The 14,421-nt window shown below is 40.0% G+C and overlaps 1 protein-coding gene across 1 annotated transcript in view; it reads left to right on the forward strand.

The window, feature by feature from the left end:
• The window catches only part of COL28A1 (collagen type XXVIII alpha 1 chain), a 169,901-nt gene that overhangs the window by 61,784 nt on the left and 93,696 nt on the right, over positions 1–14,421 (forward strand). The window contains exons 14-16 of the mRNA XM_066353840.1: positions 2,303–2,371; positions 6,596–6,664; positions 11,013–11,081. Coding sequence (XP_066209937.1) covers positions 2,303–2,371; positions 6,596–6,664; positions 11,013–11,081 — 207 coding nt within the window. The remainder of the gene's footprint in view (positions 1–2,302; positions 2,372–6,595; positions 6,665–11,012; positions 11,082–14,421) is intronic.

Raw genomic sequence — 14,421 nt, forward strand, 5'->3', positions numbered from 1 at the left:
CCTGTTTCGTTTTTTTACTTTAAAATAAGATATGTGCAGTGTGCATAGGGATTTGTTCATAGATTTTTTTTATAGTCCAGCCCTCCAACGGTCTGAGGGACAGTGAACTGGCCCCCCGTGTAAAAAGTTTGGGGACCCCTGAAGTAGGTACTGTGGTTGCCGCCATTGTGCTGAGCTTGCTGAGCGTTGGAGAGCCTAAATTATTTGTTTAAGGTTACATTGCTAATACATAACATGTAGCAGAGCTGGGACTTGAACCTCAGTCTACATGACATCAAAATCTGCTTTTAATGATCACACAGAACTATAAACTCTAGGAGACAGAAAGCAGGTCTGTCTGCTCTTCTTAGAAACTAGCACAGAGATTTGCACCTACTAGGCTTTTGGTAAATATTTGCTAAATGAATGAAAAAAATGAATAAACTTGAAAATGGCTTTCTTGGCATTTAATGTAAATTGTGTTATATTTACTTGTCATATCATCGGGGAAGAAGATAATTAGTCAATTTTTTGTCGTTAGGGTGTGTGACATTAGCTAGATCTTGTTTAGTTTGCAGGCCCGTTTTCATGCGCGTGTTTATTTTCCCCTAGTTAATTGCTCTAACATTAGAGTGAGCTGTCATGGATATTAATGCTTTAAGAACTTGGATTGTTAAAAAGCTGGGTTTTCCCATAAATATAGCAATTTAAATGGAATGAAATGTTAGCTTTTTCTTTTAATTAAAGTCTCTACTAAATTGGCTATGCATAAACACTAACGAAGATTGTCTTTTAAAGTGTACCATATTAGAGAAAAGCAAAATAAAAATAATTAAACACTGAGATCAAGTTCTTGTAAGCTTCTTTCTTACAAATCATAATTGTGCTCAGTCACTGATTAGCATAATGCTCCATCCTGGTTCTGCTTCCAGGCTTGAGTAGAAAGCATCTCTTAAATTACCCTGGATGACTGCACATCCTGCCCCAAGATTGGTCCCCAAACTTTTTACACAGGGGGCCAGTTCACTGTCCCTCAGACCGTTGGAGGGCCGCCACATACAGTGCTCCTCTCACTGACCACCAATGAAAGAGGTGCCCCTTCCAGGAGTGCGGTGGGGGGGGGGATAAATGGCCTCAGGGGGGCCGCATGTGGCCAGCGGGCCGTAGTTTGGGGATGCCTGGTTCAGAGTGTCTGCAGAAGGCTGGCATTGGAGTTCTGGGCAGCTCAGTAGTGCTTGTTCTGTCCCAGGATTACTTCCTTAGCAAGTAAGCCCTAAATATCTTTTTGGGCTTCTTTGAGAAAAAGCTCCAGTTTGTGCTTTTAGGGTTCCTTTTGTTAGTTCCTGTTCTACCTTTTGGCTTGTTGGCCAAGAACAATAGGAAAAATCTGTAGCCTTTTAAACTTTCTGGCATTTAAGTGAATAAGTTACTGTTGGCTTTTTCTTTTTTAAGTGAGAGGAGTGGAGATAGACAGATTCCTGCATACACCCTGACTGGCATCCACCCAACAACCCCCAACTGGGGGTGTTGCTGGAATCAATCAAGCTATTTTTAGTGCCTGAGGCTGCCTGACCAACCAGCTATCCTCAGTGCCTGGGTCCCATGCAATTAGTACATTTCCTGACAGTCCGCTCCAAAGCCTGAGACTGTGTTATTTTTTTTTCCTTATGTAATAAGTAATCACCTCTCCTAGTGCCTTTCTGAGCAATATTTACCTGGACTTCTTAATTTTAGATCTTGGGATTGAAAATCATGCTTTCCTTGATGATTCTGTCAAGATTTCTATTTACACATAAACCTCCACTTGACTTAACTAGGTCTTGAAAGAATTCAAGTTTGGATCCAAATGTATGAGGTTAGAAATGTAAAAAGAATTCAATGTTTTAAAACAGCTGTGCAGTGAGTTCTTCACAGGCCCTCCTTATAATTAAATTAGTAAATTACCCTGTGTCCTTCTCCAGCCCATACAGTCCTACATTCTGGCCTTTCCTCATGGGATTTATTTTCTATACCTTATTCTGAAACATTACTTAATTTCCATTTTCCATTAATTTCAGGACACCAGAATAGGACATTGTATGCCAATCAAGTGGAACAGTATTTAATACAACAGGAGTATTATTCTTCCTAACTCTATAATTCTACTGATAACTATGAAGCTTACTAGAAGGATTGTGACTAATGACTCAAACAGGACTATATTATTGCCATGCCCACGTGAACTGAAATATAACTATTATTTTCTTCTCTTTTCTCTACCCTTCCCTTCCCATTATCCTTCTTCTCTCTTCTCCAATTCTTCATTCCCTTTTATCCTACCCAGGGTCCCCGTGGTCCTGAGGGAGTACCAGGAGAGAGGGGCTTACCGGGTGAAGGATTTCCAGGACCAAAGGTAACAATACCTTCTGTACCAGGAAAAAGTGCTTTGTCTTGCATGGTCATGAATTACAAATTTTAAAAAACATGTCCAATTATAAGAAGTCAAGTATTTTCCTGAACAACTTCACCCTCTTAAATGAATGTTAAGTTTCCCCTTCACATGAAACTACAGTGAATTTTGCTCATAAGTACTTGACAGATTTCTATGTTATATAATTATTGCATATGAAATAAGAAAAAATCTAAGACTAGTCATTAAAACCACAGTGAGAGCATCTTTATGCTGAGTAGTTAAGATACAACCGAGCTATTTTTAGCTCAGCCCTAGAAAAGGTGATAATTTATCATATAAGGAAAGAAAAATAACACAGTCTCAGGCTTTGGAAAGGACTGGCAGGAAATGTACTAATTGCCTGGGGCCCAGGTGCTGGGAATAGCTCGTTGGTCCTAGTGTTAGCCTCAGGCACTAATAAAAGCTCCATTGATTCCAGCAGTGTCAGCTATGACAAAGCTTTACTCACAGATTGGTTTCGTGAAGCATAGATAAGAAACAGCCTGGTAAACCACTTTTTAACAGTATTGCCATTAATATAATAAGAAAAGGGAATTATGGATGTGAAAAGGAGACTGGAATTACCTTATTACCATAAGGAGCAAAATGTTACAAAAGACCAATCTTTTATCTGACAGTTGAGAAGTTAAATGTTTCCATTGACTCCCACATGTAATTCTTGGAGCTCAAGTTCTTCTGGGCCAGAAGTTGGCAAACTTTTTCTGTAAAGGGCCAGATAGTAAAAAATTTAGGCTTTGTGAACCATAGGGGCACTGTTGCAACTACTTAACTTTGCTGTTGTAGCATGAAAGCAACCATAAACAATGAAGTATAAATGAATGAGTATGGCTGTGTTCCAATAAAGCTGTATTCACAGAACACAGGCAGTGAGCTGGACTTGGCCATTGGCCATAGCTTGCTGATCCCTTGTCTAGGCTGTTTACTCACAATCTATGGCACAATTGCCAAAGGCCACATGGGCAATGATTTTCCAAGATACTTTGGGCAGCATCAACAAAATTTCAGAGTAAGCATAATTTGTGGAGTGCTTTTTCCTTTTCTAAAGTCTTTGCCCCAAGCACACATGCATGCACACACACACTGCCCAGAGATGCACGCGCTCTTCTCTAAGGGACTGTGACCTTCCACAGCATTCAGTCTGCTCACTGAGTTCTAACCTTAGAGACAGACTCATGCTCCAAAATCGTATCTCATACTTAGTTTCTTCCATCACGATCAATATCCAAGGATCTATGAGAACCTGAATCTCAGCAAGAGGGAAATAGATGAGCTAAAACAAATAATTCCTACTAAGTTTTTTTTTGTTTTTTGTTTTTTGTATTTTTCTGAAGCTGGAAACGGGGAGGCAGTCAGACAGACTCCCGCATGCGCCCGACCAGGATCCACCCCGCATGCCCACCAGGGGGCGATGCTCTGCCCATCCGGGGCATCACTCTGTCGCGACCAGAGCCACTCTAGCGCCTGGGGCAGAGGCCAAGGAGCCATCCCCAGCGCCTGGGCCATCTTTGCTCCAATGGAGCCTTGGCTGCGGGAGGGGAAGAGAGAGACAGAGAGGAAGGAGTGGGGGGCGGTGGAGAAGCAGATGGGCGCCTCTCCTGTGTGCCCTGGCCGGGAATTGAACCCCGGGACTTCCACATGCCAGGCCGATGCTCTACCACTGAGCCAACCAGCCAGGGCCCCTACTAAGTTTTGAGTGACTGCTGGGTTGAATTTTCAGAGAGGCCCCTTTTAAGTCAAATTTTAATTTGTTATATACTAAACAGAAATAATATGTTAGATAAAGGGGACATAAGTAATACCCTTGACTAACCAGAACGTCACTATCAGATACAGAGGCTAGCATCTTGGCACTACATTTCAGAAAGATTTATAATACATAGTTCCTTGAATTTTTTTTTTGTTACATAGTAAATTTCTATTAATGTGTAGTCCAGCCCTGGCCGGTTGGCTCAGCGGTAGAGCGTCGGCCTAGCGTGCGGAGGACCCGGGTTCGATTCCCGGCCAGGGCACACAGGAGAAGCGCCCATTTGCTTCTCCACCCCTCCGCCGCGCTTTCCCTCTCTGTCTCTCTCTTCCCCTCCCGCAGCCAAGGCTCCATTGGAGCAAAGATGGCCCGGGCACTGGGGATGGCTCTGTGGCCTCTGCCCCAGGCGCTAGAGTGGCTCTGGTCGCAACATGGCGACACCCAGGATGGGCAGAGCATCGCCCCCTGGTGGGCAGAGCGTCGCCCCTGGTGGGCGTGCCGGGTGGATCCCGGTCGGGCGCATGCGGGAGTCTGTCTGACTGTCTCTCCCTGTTTCTAGCTTCAGAAAAATGAAAAAAAAAAAAAAAAAATGTGTAGTCCAGACTACCTGGAAATTTTAAATAGCCAGAATTATTTCTCTTTATAATCTTGTTTTTTTTTAAAGATAAATATGTGACACACTAAGAAGCATATAATAGGGCATGTCTTAGTGACAACTTCAACCGCATGATACACTGATACACACTTGTTCATAATAATCCATGGCAGTGCATTGCTCTCTGTCTCATCAAATAAAGAACACACTATATTCAGCGTTGTTTTAAAGTCGACTATATACAATTATAAACTGAGGAAATGACCCGAAGGGCCCACTATTCAGAATACTTTACTCCCCAACCAGCAGGACCAATGGGAGTTGCTCACAGAAATTAGGAGATATTTCAAAATGAATATGAAGCTCTCCTATATCCCCTAATCGTTGTGAGCAGTATATATGTGCTACTTGGGGTTCCTTTGCAATGACATAGGGCTCAAGTGAATGTCATGACTACAGAGAGACACAAAGGCATGTTTTCCTGTTTCCTAGGTTTCTTGCAAATATCCTTCGATTTTAATCTTGGTTCTAATAAATTCATGAGTGGAATGCTATTTCTGACTGCTTACATGGTTTATTTTTCATACTACTGCAATGTTCTGACTTTGTTGATATTACATTATGATTAGTCCTGTTCACATAGGTCATGTGACTAAATGCAAGAAGATTTTACATTAATTGATTTTTTTGAGAGAAAGAGAGAGAGAGAGACAGATAGGAAGGGAGAGAGATGAGAAACATCAACTCATAGTTGTGGCACCTTAGTTGTTCATTGATTGCTTTCTCATATGTGCTTTGACTGGGGGGCTCCAGCCAAGCCAGCGACCCCTTGTTCAAGCCAGCGACTTTGGACACAAGCCAGTGACCATGGAGTCATGTCTATGATCCCATGCTCAAGTCGGTGACCCCACTCTCAAGCTGGTGAGCCTGCACTCAAGCCAGTGACCTTGGGGTTTTGAACCTGGTTCTCAGCATCCCAGGCCAATGCTCCATACACTGCACCACTACCTGATCAAGTGACATTTATTTAAAACTAAATTTCAATGGATATTTATAAACTCTGATATTAGACATTTAATAACTATTTCAACCCTCACAAGTCTTAGTTCATATACTAACGTGAGAGACAAATTTTTACTGTGCTGGACAAAATTGAAGCAGTGTTTAGAAGTGGAGGCCTGATTCAGTTACTTTTGCTGCGTGATTGACTAGGTCTCTATCTCCAGGTACTTCTGGTTATATTGACAATACAGCTCTTTCCCAACTTTAGTGATGGTGCGTATGTGCTCTACGTGGACAGAGTCCTTCCTAGTTAAGTGTTAAGACTATTTTTTTTTTCTTTTGTGCAAGTAAAAATTCCTGGAGTCAGTTGGAATCACCCATGAGCAATGAATTTGGTTGCTTTGAATGTTATGTTTTAAAATTCTGTTTTTAGCCTGACCAGGAGGTAGCGCAGTGGATAGAGCATCGGACTGGGATGTGGAGGACCCAGGTTCGAGACCTTGAGGTCACCAGCTTGAGTGTGGGCTCATCTGGTTTGAGCAAAGCTCACCAGCTTGGACCCAAGGTCGCTGGCTTGAGCAAGGGGTTACTCGGTCTGCTGAAGGCTCATGGTCAAGGCACATATGAGAAAGCAATCAATGAACAACTAAGGTGTCACAACGAAAAACTGATGATTGATGCTTCTCATCTCTCTCCGTTCCTGTCTGTCTGTCCCTATCTATCCCTCTCTCTGACTCTGTCTCTGTAAAAAATTTAAAAAAATAAAAAAAATAAAAAATTCTGTTTTTATTAATGCACTGATGTCTCTCCCAAATGCTTTCAGGGTGAAAAAGGTTCTGAAGGACCAATTGGCCCACAAGGATTACAAGGCCTGTCAATCAAAGGAGACAAGGTACTACCTATAGGGTATACACAAATAATAGAAGAAATGTCCATAAAGTTATTTTTAAACTCTTTCGTTGTGTATGTACATTTGTGAACTGTATACAGTCTGACAACCACACCATACAGGTGTCAACTTAATTCTAAATCAAGTATATGCAAGATGTGTTACTGTATAGGATGAATTATGATCTGGAAATTCCCATGGGGTACATTTATAGTAATGTTCCATTTCTGTGGGTTCTGACTTCCAGTAACCCTATCTTCAGCCAAGCAGCTTTGAAGCCAAACATTAGCAAAAGAGGCCTCTACTTAGCAAAGAAAATAGCTGTTAAAAACATGACTTAATCTAATTATAGAAGTAGATATCCACCCTTAGGCTCTCACTCAAAACTATTATCTTAAAGCAGTGGTTCTCAAACTTTTTGAAGTCGGGGCACATTTAAAATCCTATAAATAATTGTAGGCGCACTATATACAAATTTCTGAGAAATATGTTATAATAATTAAGTCAAATATTAAAGATAAAAATATAAAGTCCAAGCAGGCTTTTATGGTAATTAAATGAAATAAATATGACAAAATTAAATTTATTCTGACATTAAAAAACATTTTTATGTTACATTTTTTGTTATGCTTTTTAGAATTTGTAAAAAAGAAGGGTTAAAAAATTAAAAAATGACAAAAAAGTTATCTTTTTATATATATAGATACATTCTTAGTAAGATTTAGTCAATTCGGCAGGTCCCGGTGCAAATGTGTTAAGTTTTTTCATTCTTGTGTTTATGAGAAACATGAGTCTGATGTGTCCTAGTGATTTCTTCAATGTCTGGGCATATATTTGAAAGGCAAACTCTCATTTCCTTGTCAATAGATTGAAGAATTCCTCTCTTTTTACCAATACTGTCTTTCTTTTCTCTTTGCCTGTTCTTACTTTTCTAATCCTTTCTATATATTAGATTCAGAGACATTGGTATCTGTGCTTCAAGTGGTAAGAGTGTGTTGAGTGCAGAAACCCCCCCATTCATATCATCTTAACTTTACATCAAAGGATAGAAGAAACTGGCCTCCTGTCTTTCCAGGGAACATGGGGGGTAGTGTAAACTATCCAGCACCACAGCTTAACAGCCTTTTGCAACCTAATTAGGCAAGTGAAGTGGGGGGTTGGGCAGACTGTCAGTTTACAGCCAATTTCCCACACCTCTGTCCCCCAAAAATGTAAACTTCAAAAATCCTGTTGGGTTTTTTGGTCTCCAACAGGCACATATTTCTCTGGAATACCATAGGGTGCACCTGGAAATCTTCTAGGGCGCGCCAGTGCACCCTGGTGCACACTTTGAAAACCACTGCCTTAAAGTGAAGCTATAATAAGATAAATCATTTAAGAAAACCAGCATTGATGCCCTCCAGCAAGGACTAACAGGAATCCACCTATAGTTGAACAAATTTAGGTTTATTGACTCATTGCAGTGAGAGACACCATATACCATGGGGAAGCTATCACAACACAGTAGGAAGATGAAAGATTTTTTAAAAAATAGGATCTAAACCAGGGGTCCCCAAACTTTTTACACAGGGGGCCAGTTCACTGTCCTTCAGACCATTGGAGGGCTGGACTATAAAAAAAAACTATGAACAAATCCCTATGCACACTGCACATATCTTATTTTAAAGTAAAAAAACAAAACGGGAACAAATATAACATTTAAAATAAAGAACAAGTAAATTTAAATCAACAAACTGACCAGTATTTCAATGGGAACTATGCTCCTCTCACTGACCACCAATGAAAGAGGTGCCCCTTCCAGAAGTGCGGTGGGGGCCGGATAGATGGCCTCAGGGGGCCGCATTTGGCCCGCGGGCCGTAGTTTGGGGACCCCTGATCTAAACTTATATAAGTTATTTGAGCAAGTGTCTAAGAAAATATGAATTACTCCGAATTGGATGCTATCAGGAAGTGGGGATAATTTTAAGTTTGGGTATTTTAATGAATCTCACCTAGGAGGTGAGGAAAATGGAGCCAGGCCTAGTTGTAACGGGTAAAGAAGTAGCAGGTACTCATCTTAGCCAGTATAGGAGGATGTTAGATCATTTTTGAGGGGTTTGGACATGGTTTTTTATTGTTGTCTGTGCTCAAAAGAGGACAACGGAGAGGTCTTACTTCACACAGAATGGCCATGTCAGATCCTGGTGTTCTGTAGAATTGTTTATGCTCAACACTGCGGCCTACCTGCCATTGCTTTCTTCTTTCCCACTAGTTACTTGTTTTCTTTAAAATAGCTTCAAATTCTACCCAGCTTAGAAGTGAGGCGGGTGATTGAAGGTGCTGCTAATAAGGTCCTAAATACAAATACCAGCAGGCAGGGAGAGCTGCTGAGGGGGAGGGGATATAAAAATGTGTAAAACACAGAGACCACATATCAGCCTGGAGTCATTTACATGTCACCCTCTGAGCATATCATTATTTTATATATTCTACTAGAATAACAATTGATAGTCACGATTATCTTAGGTATTGTGTTGCGATATTGAATTACTCATTTATTTACTGGTAGCTGTCTCTTCTGGGCCCCTGTATTTAAATAGCAGAGATAGTGGTAAATAGTGAGCTATACAAATTTTAGATGTAATACAATTCTTCTTTGTAACTTCAGCTCCAAAACACTCTAAGAATATGTAAGAAGCTCTTTCTTCCCTTGGAGAAGTGAAAATTGAGTACAACAGAACTCTTTTTACTTTTTTATGAGTTCAATAAATTAACATTTTAAGGTATTGTTGACATTGCATTTTTAGTTTTACTCCTGGAGCTCATGCAAAGAAAACATATTGAAACATCAGGACATTGTCACAGAGTAATTACAAAGCCTTTACCTGCTATTCCCTTACCAAATCAATACTGTCTTTTCTGTTCGCCTGTTCTTCCTTTTCTATTCCTTTCTACATATCAGATTCAGAGACTTTGATGTCTGTGCTTCAAGTGGTAAGAGAAATACCTCTATGTTAAGGGCTCTCAAATATATATAATTGGTACAAAACAAGGAAGTAGTTTTGCTATAGATATTTAGATGTAAATAGCAATGCACAGAAGAGGATCTCTCTTATGGGTGTATTGAATATTTGCAGAAGGGTGGTTATGAGTTGGGTTCTGAAGTCAGAGAGAGTAGACTTGAATCTTGCCTCTGCCATCTAACACTTGTTGTGTGACTGGGGTGTCATTTAACCTCATCTGAAAAATGGGCAAGCCTCCTTTCAGACGGTTGTGAGGATTAAATGAGATAAAACATGAAAAGCATTTAGCACAATGCCTGCCATTTGGTAAATAATCAAGTTATGAATCAGAATAATCCAGTTCTGAAGTACATTTTCCTTCCATGATATTTATCTAGACTGGGGATTGATACAAAGTAAAACACTAAGAAGAATATTCCAGGGCATATTTTAGTAATCAATTAAACATACTTTTCAATATTATATAAAGTATAATCTAATGATATACTTTTGTTCTTAAAGATATATTTATTTAGCCCAGGCACTGGTAAACTCTAGGGCTGGCTGCCTGGTTTTGTAAATAGTGTTATTAGAATGTCTGTTCATTGATGTATCATCTATGGCTGCTCTCACACTACCAAAGCAATATTCATCAGCTGTTTATAGAATCCAAAAGTCTGATTTTATATTGAAACAGTCAAGGTATCCTTATGTAGACAATTTCAAAGACTTATAAGGTAAAAAAAGAAAAGAAAAGAAACCGTATTGTGCCCTCAAGCATAAAATATTTGTTGAAAGACACGAAGAATGGATAAATAATATTGTTCTTCTGATAACATTCATTTTGTTTCCCAAGTTTATTTCATGGAAGGGAGAGGTAAGGTTCTTTAATTTTTTTTTGAATTTAACTTAGATCATTTTTTAATATTCAAAGTGCATTTTAATAAGATTTGGAGGGAAAGGTATTTAGAAAATGTTAAAACATTTTTAATCAATTTCTTTCCCAAATCCTGGTTTCCTTGTAACCTATAAATTTTATACTTTTAAATATGTCCATTACGATTCTAAGAGAAAGTGTTGGGTCTTATTATAATAACCATTCACAGATTTTTGGTTCTTGTGAGAAAAATGACTGATAAATATAAACTGGTGCAAGTTCTTATCATTTTAGACTAAATAGTAAAAAGGTCAACTACTTTGGCAAATTTAAACTAAACTGTTTAAAATAAATGGAGTTTGCTAACTTTCCATATTGAACTTTTTTATGGTGTAAAAATAGATTTTAATTCAGCATAATTTCAGATCAGCAAAATATGAAAGAATGGAGTTTCATTTTATTGTTATATTTTTCTGACTTATTTTCTATACAGGGGGATTTGGGACCTGTGGGACCCCAAGGACCAATGGGCATCCCTGGAGTTGGGAGTCAAGGGGATCAGGTAATCAATGCTTTTGCCCTTCCGGAAGGCACAGGATATTTGGTCCAGTCCTGGCGTTCATTGAAGGCCAGTCCTGCAAACACCAGTGAGTATATTTGCTAGTCAAACTGCAGTGGAGTTCACATCCAAAGTGAATAGAGGGCATGATGAGATAGTTTCATGAGATCTTATTTTTCAGAATTTCTAAGACTAAAACCATAAATTGTGTGTTTCTTGGTGCTGTAACTTTTAACATTAAACCTAATTAATAGGATAGGAGTTTGGGGATACTATTTTATATGTTTAGCATCCCTTGGGAGTAATAATAGTTTATTTACCTGTTGGATTATGTGTTTATTTTTTCTCCTTGTAGCTTAGTGAATGATTAAATCCCACTCCTCCCAATGCCAGTAGAGTGGTGCTTCCCACCCCCAAGCCTAGTACCAATCTAAAAAAGTGTTAAATTTAAAACAAGGGCCAGAATCAGAGGTAGCACTTAATTTTAAGGGGCACCATTCCTGAACAGACACAGTCACTAACAGAGTTTATAAATGATACTTGGCCCTTTTTGGTCAGAAGGAAAAAAGATATCTTAGCTTGTCTGTACATTCATGACTGAAATTGCTTCCGAAGTCTTCTGACCAGAACTACTGGAAAAGCTGAGTAATCCTGTTAGATCTAAATAGCATGAAGAGAGCAGCAGTGCTCTCTACAGTGGCTGTTGACCATGTACTTTTACCTACATTATCCCATTTTAATCAAGTGACCAATAAATCTAAATTTATGCTGAATGCCATTGGTTATAGAAAATGGCCAATCAGTTTGATTAAAATCAATGATTAAGGTTTGAATCATCCTGCTGCCTAGAGCAGGGGTCCCCAAACTTTTTACACAGGGGGCCAGTTCACTGTCCCTCAGACCATTGGAGGGCCAGACTATAAAAAAAACTATGAACAAATCCCTACGCACACTGCACATATCTTATTTTAAAGTAAAAAAAAAAAAAAAAAGGGAACAAATACAATATTTAAAATAAAGAACAAGTAAATTTAAATCAACAAACTGACCAGTATTTCAATGGGAACTATGGGCCTGCTTTTGACTAATGAGATGGTCAATGTCCGGTTCCATATTTGTCACTGCCAGCCATAACAGGTGATATGACGCGCTTCCGGAGCCGTGATGCGTGCATCCCACGTCACCGGAAGTAGTACTGTACATGAGCCATGCTGTGCTTTGTGGCGCCGCCACATACAGTACTCCCGGAGCACAGGATGAGGATGGATCCTGTGCTCCTCTCACTGACCACCAATGAAAGAGGTGCCCCTATCGGAGGTGCAGCGGGGGCTGGATAAATGGCCTCAGGGGGCCGCATGTGGCCCGCGGGCCGTAGTTTGGGGACCCCTGGCCTAGAGTATGAATAGTGCTTTTTTATTTAGGCTACTGGGAGGAGAAAACTGTAGGGCCAGTAGCAGCGGCCTCCGTCACAGCCACCTGGCACAGGCAGGTTCGCATCCCAATCGGATAGATCGTATAGAAACAACGGAGCCAAGAACTGGTGGGCCATTACCTTTATTCTAGACTTGTTCTGGCCAACAAGTAAAAACAAACACACGGGCACCAAAGCCCATTCACGCAATCCCCGGTTCCACAACCAGGAGAATCTTTCTGGTTTTTTCTAGAATCAAAGGCCCCACTAGCCTCAGCCACCTCCTTTTCCCCATCTGCAGGCCTCCATCTTGGCTGCTTCTCTGCAACCACCACGTGGCCTCTCTCCCCTGCAACAATGTGGTCTCCTCTAAAAATGGCCTCCTAGCTCCTCCTTTTAAAACTTTTCAGTGCAAAAATCCCTCCTCCAGCACACATTAGCATGACCAAGCCCCTTCCCAAGCATGAAGGTAATCAGCCATATCAACTGGGCGATGGCCATTCACGTGGGCAGCGCCATTTTTAACAATAAAAGTGAGCAAACCCAGAAAATACAGATTTTACAAACTTATTTTCCCAACAAAAATGATAAAAATAAATGAGATACCCTGGCTGGTTAGCTCCACCATTTAGAGCTTCATCATGAAACAAGGCTGAGGGTTCGATCCCTGGTCAGGTCACGTAGGGAAGCGACCAATGAGTGCACAATCAAGTGGAACAACAAATGAATGTCCCCCCTCCTTCCTCTCTCTGTCTCTCTAAAATCAATCAATCAAAACAAAGTTTAAAAAAATGAGATAATTCTAAAATTTCTCATTGGTATTAATTCTGAGTTTATTTCTAGTCATCTTCTAAGTAATTAGTATATTTTTATTATTGTTAATCCAAGCAACAGCAAAGTCGGACTTACTTCTCTTTCTATTTCTTCTCCATTGGTAGACGTTCTAGTGTAATAAGATGAGGAGAATTAAGGTGCAAGACAAACCAAGATAAACCTGTGAAACAATATTTAGATAATCATGAAGAGCTGGCTGTTTTGACTATGTACGGGGTGACTGCGTGACCAGGCATTCTCAAGCTTTGTAGCTTATTTGCTTGCGTCTGATCCCGGAAGTGGCTGCACAGAATGCCACACCCTGGGTCTTGTGGTGTTCCTGGTGCTGAGTCACCACTCTGAGGCTGAAACTGAGGTTCAAAGCAAGCCAAGTCTTTCCAGATGGCCTGTGAATTCTGGACCTACCACCTGCAGTTTCCTGTTGCCTTTAATGCTGGTTCTTCCTGGAGGATGTTTTCCTTTAGCTGAAAAGAGCCCTCACACCTCTTTGGTTTCTTTTGTTTTCTCATCCCTTTCTGTTTTTTTCCAAGTGAAAAAAAAGCTTTTAAGGTAGATGTGTCAGTTAGGAGCTGAGCCCTATTGGATAAGAGATGGCATGGAATGTGCTATTTGTAAACTGCGCTGAACAAGAAAATTCTGTTTATCCTTGTAAGACAAATGATCTAAATTCTACTTAAATTTAACCTTCGTGCATGCAGTTATTCATTTTTATTCTTATCCTTGATTTAACATGTTTATCTCTTGATTTCCTGTTATTATTAGATCTTCCTATTTCTCTTATAGAAATGAATTTCCCACTCATCTGTTTATGAGAAAACTTCTGTTTCTATTTCCAGCAACAAGCACATCATATCCCTCAAAGTTTGCAAACTTGACAACCTCAAATCTTTTCTAAAATAAAATATAAATAATGCCATTACATGTGTATGCACATATAGGCACATTGGAAGTTTTTGGTTCCTTGTCTCATTGCATGCTTCTGGTCAACTACTGTAAAATTTAGGAAGAATTCCTGCAAGGTATTTTTCCCCGCTGAGAAGGAAGGAAAGGGCTGGAGCCACGAAGTGTGGAATAACAAAAGGCTTTATTGAGTACAGA

The sequence above is a fragment of the Saccopteryx leptura genome, chromosome 12, assembly GCF_036850995.1.
Source record: "Saccopteryx leptura isolate mSacLep1 chromosome 12, mSacLep1_pri_phased_curated, whole genome shotgun sequence".
Taxonomy (NCBI): Eukaryota; Metazoa; Chordata; class Mammalia; order Chiroptera; family Emballonuridae; genus Saccopteryx; species Saccopteryx leptura.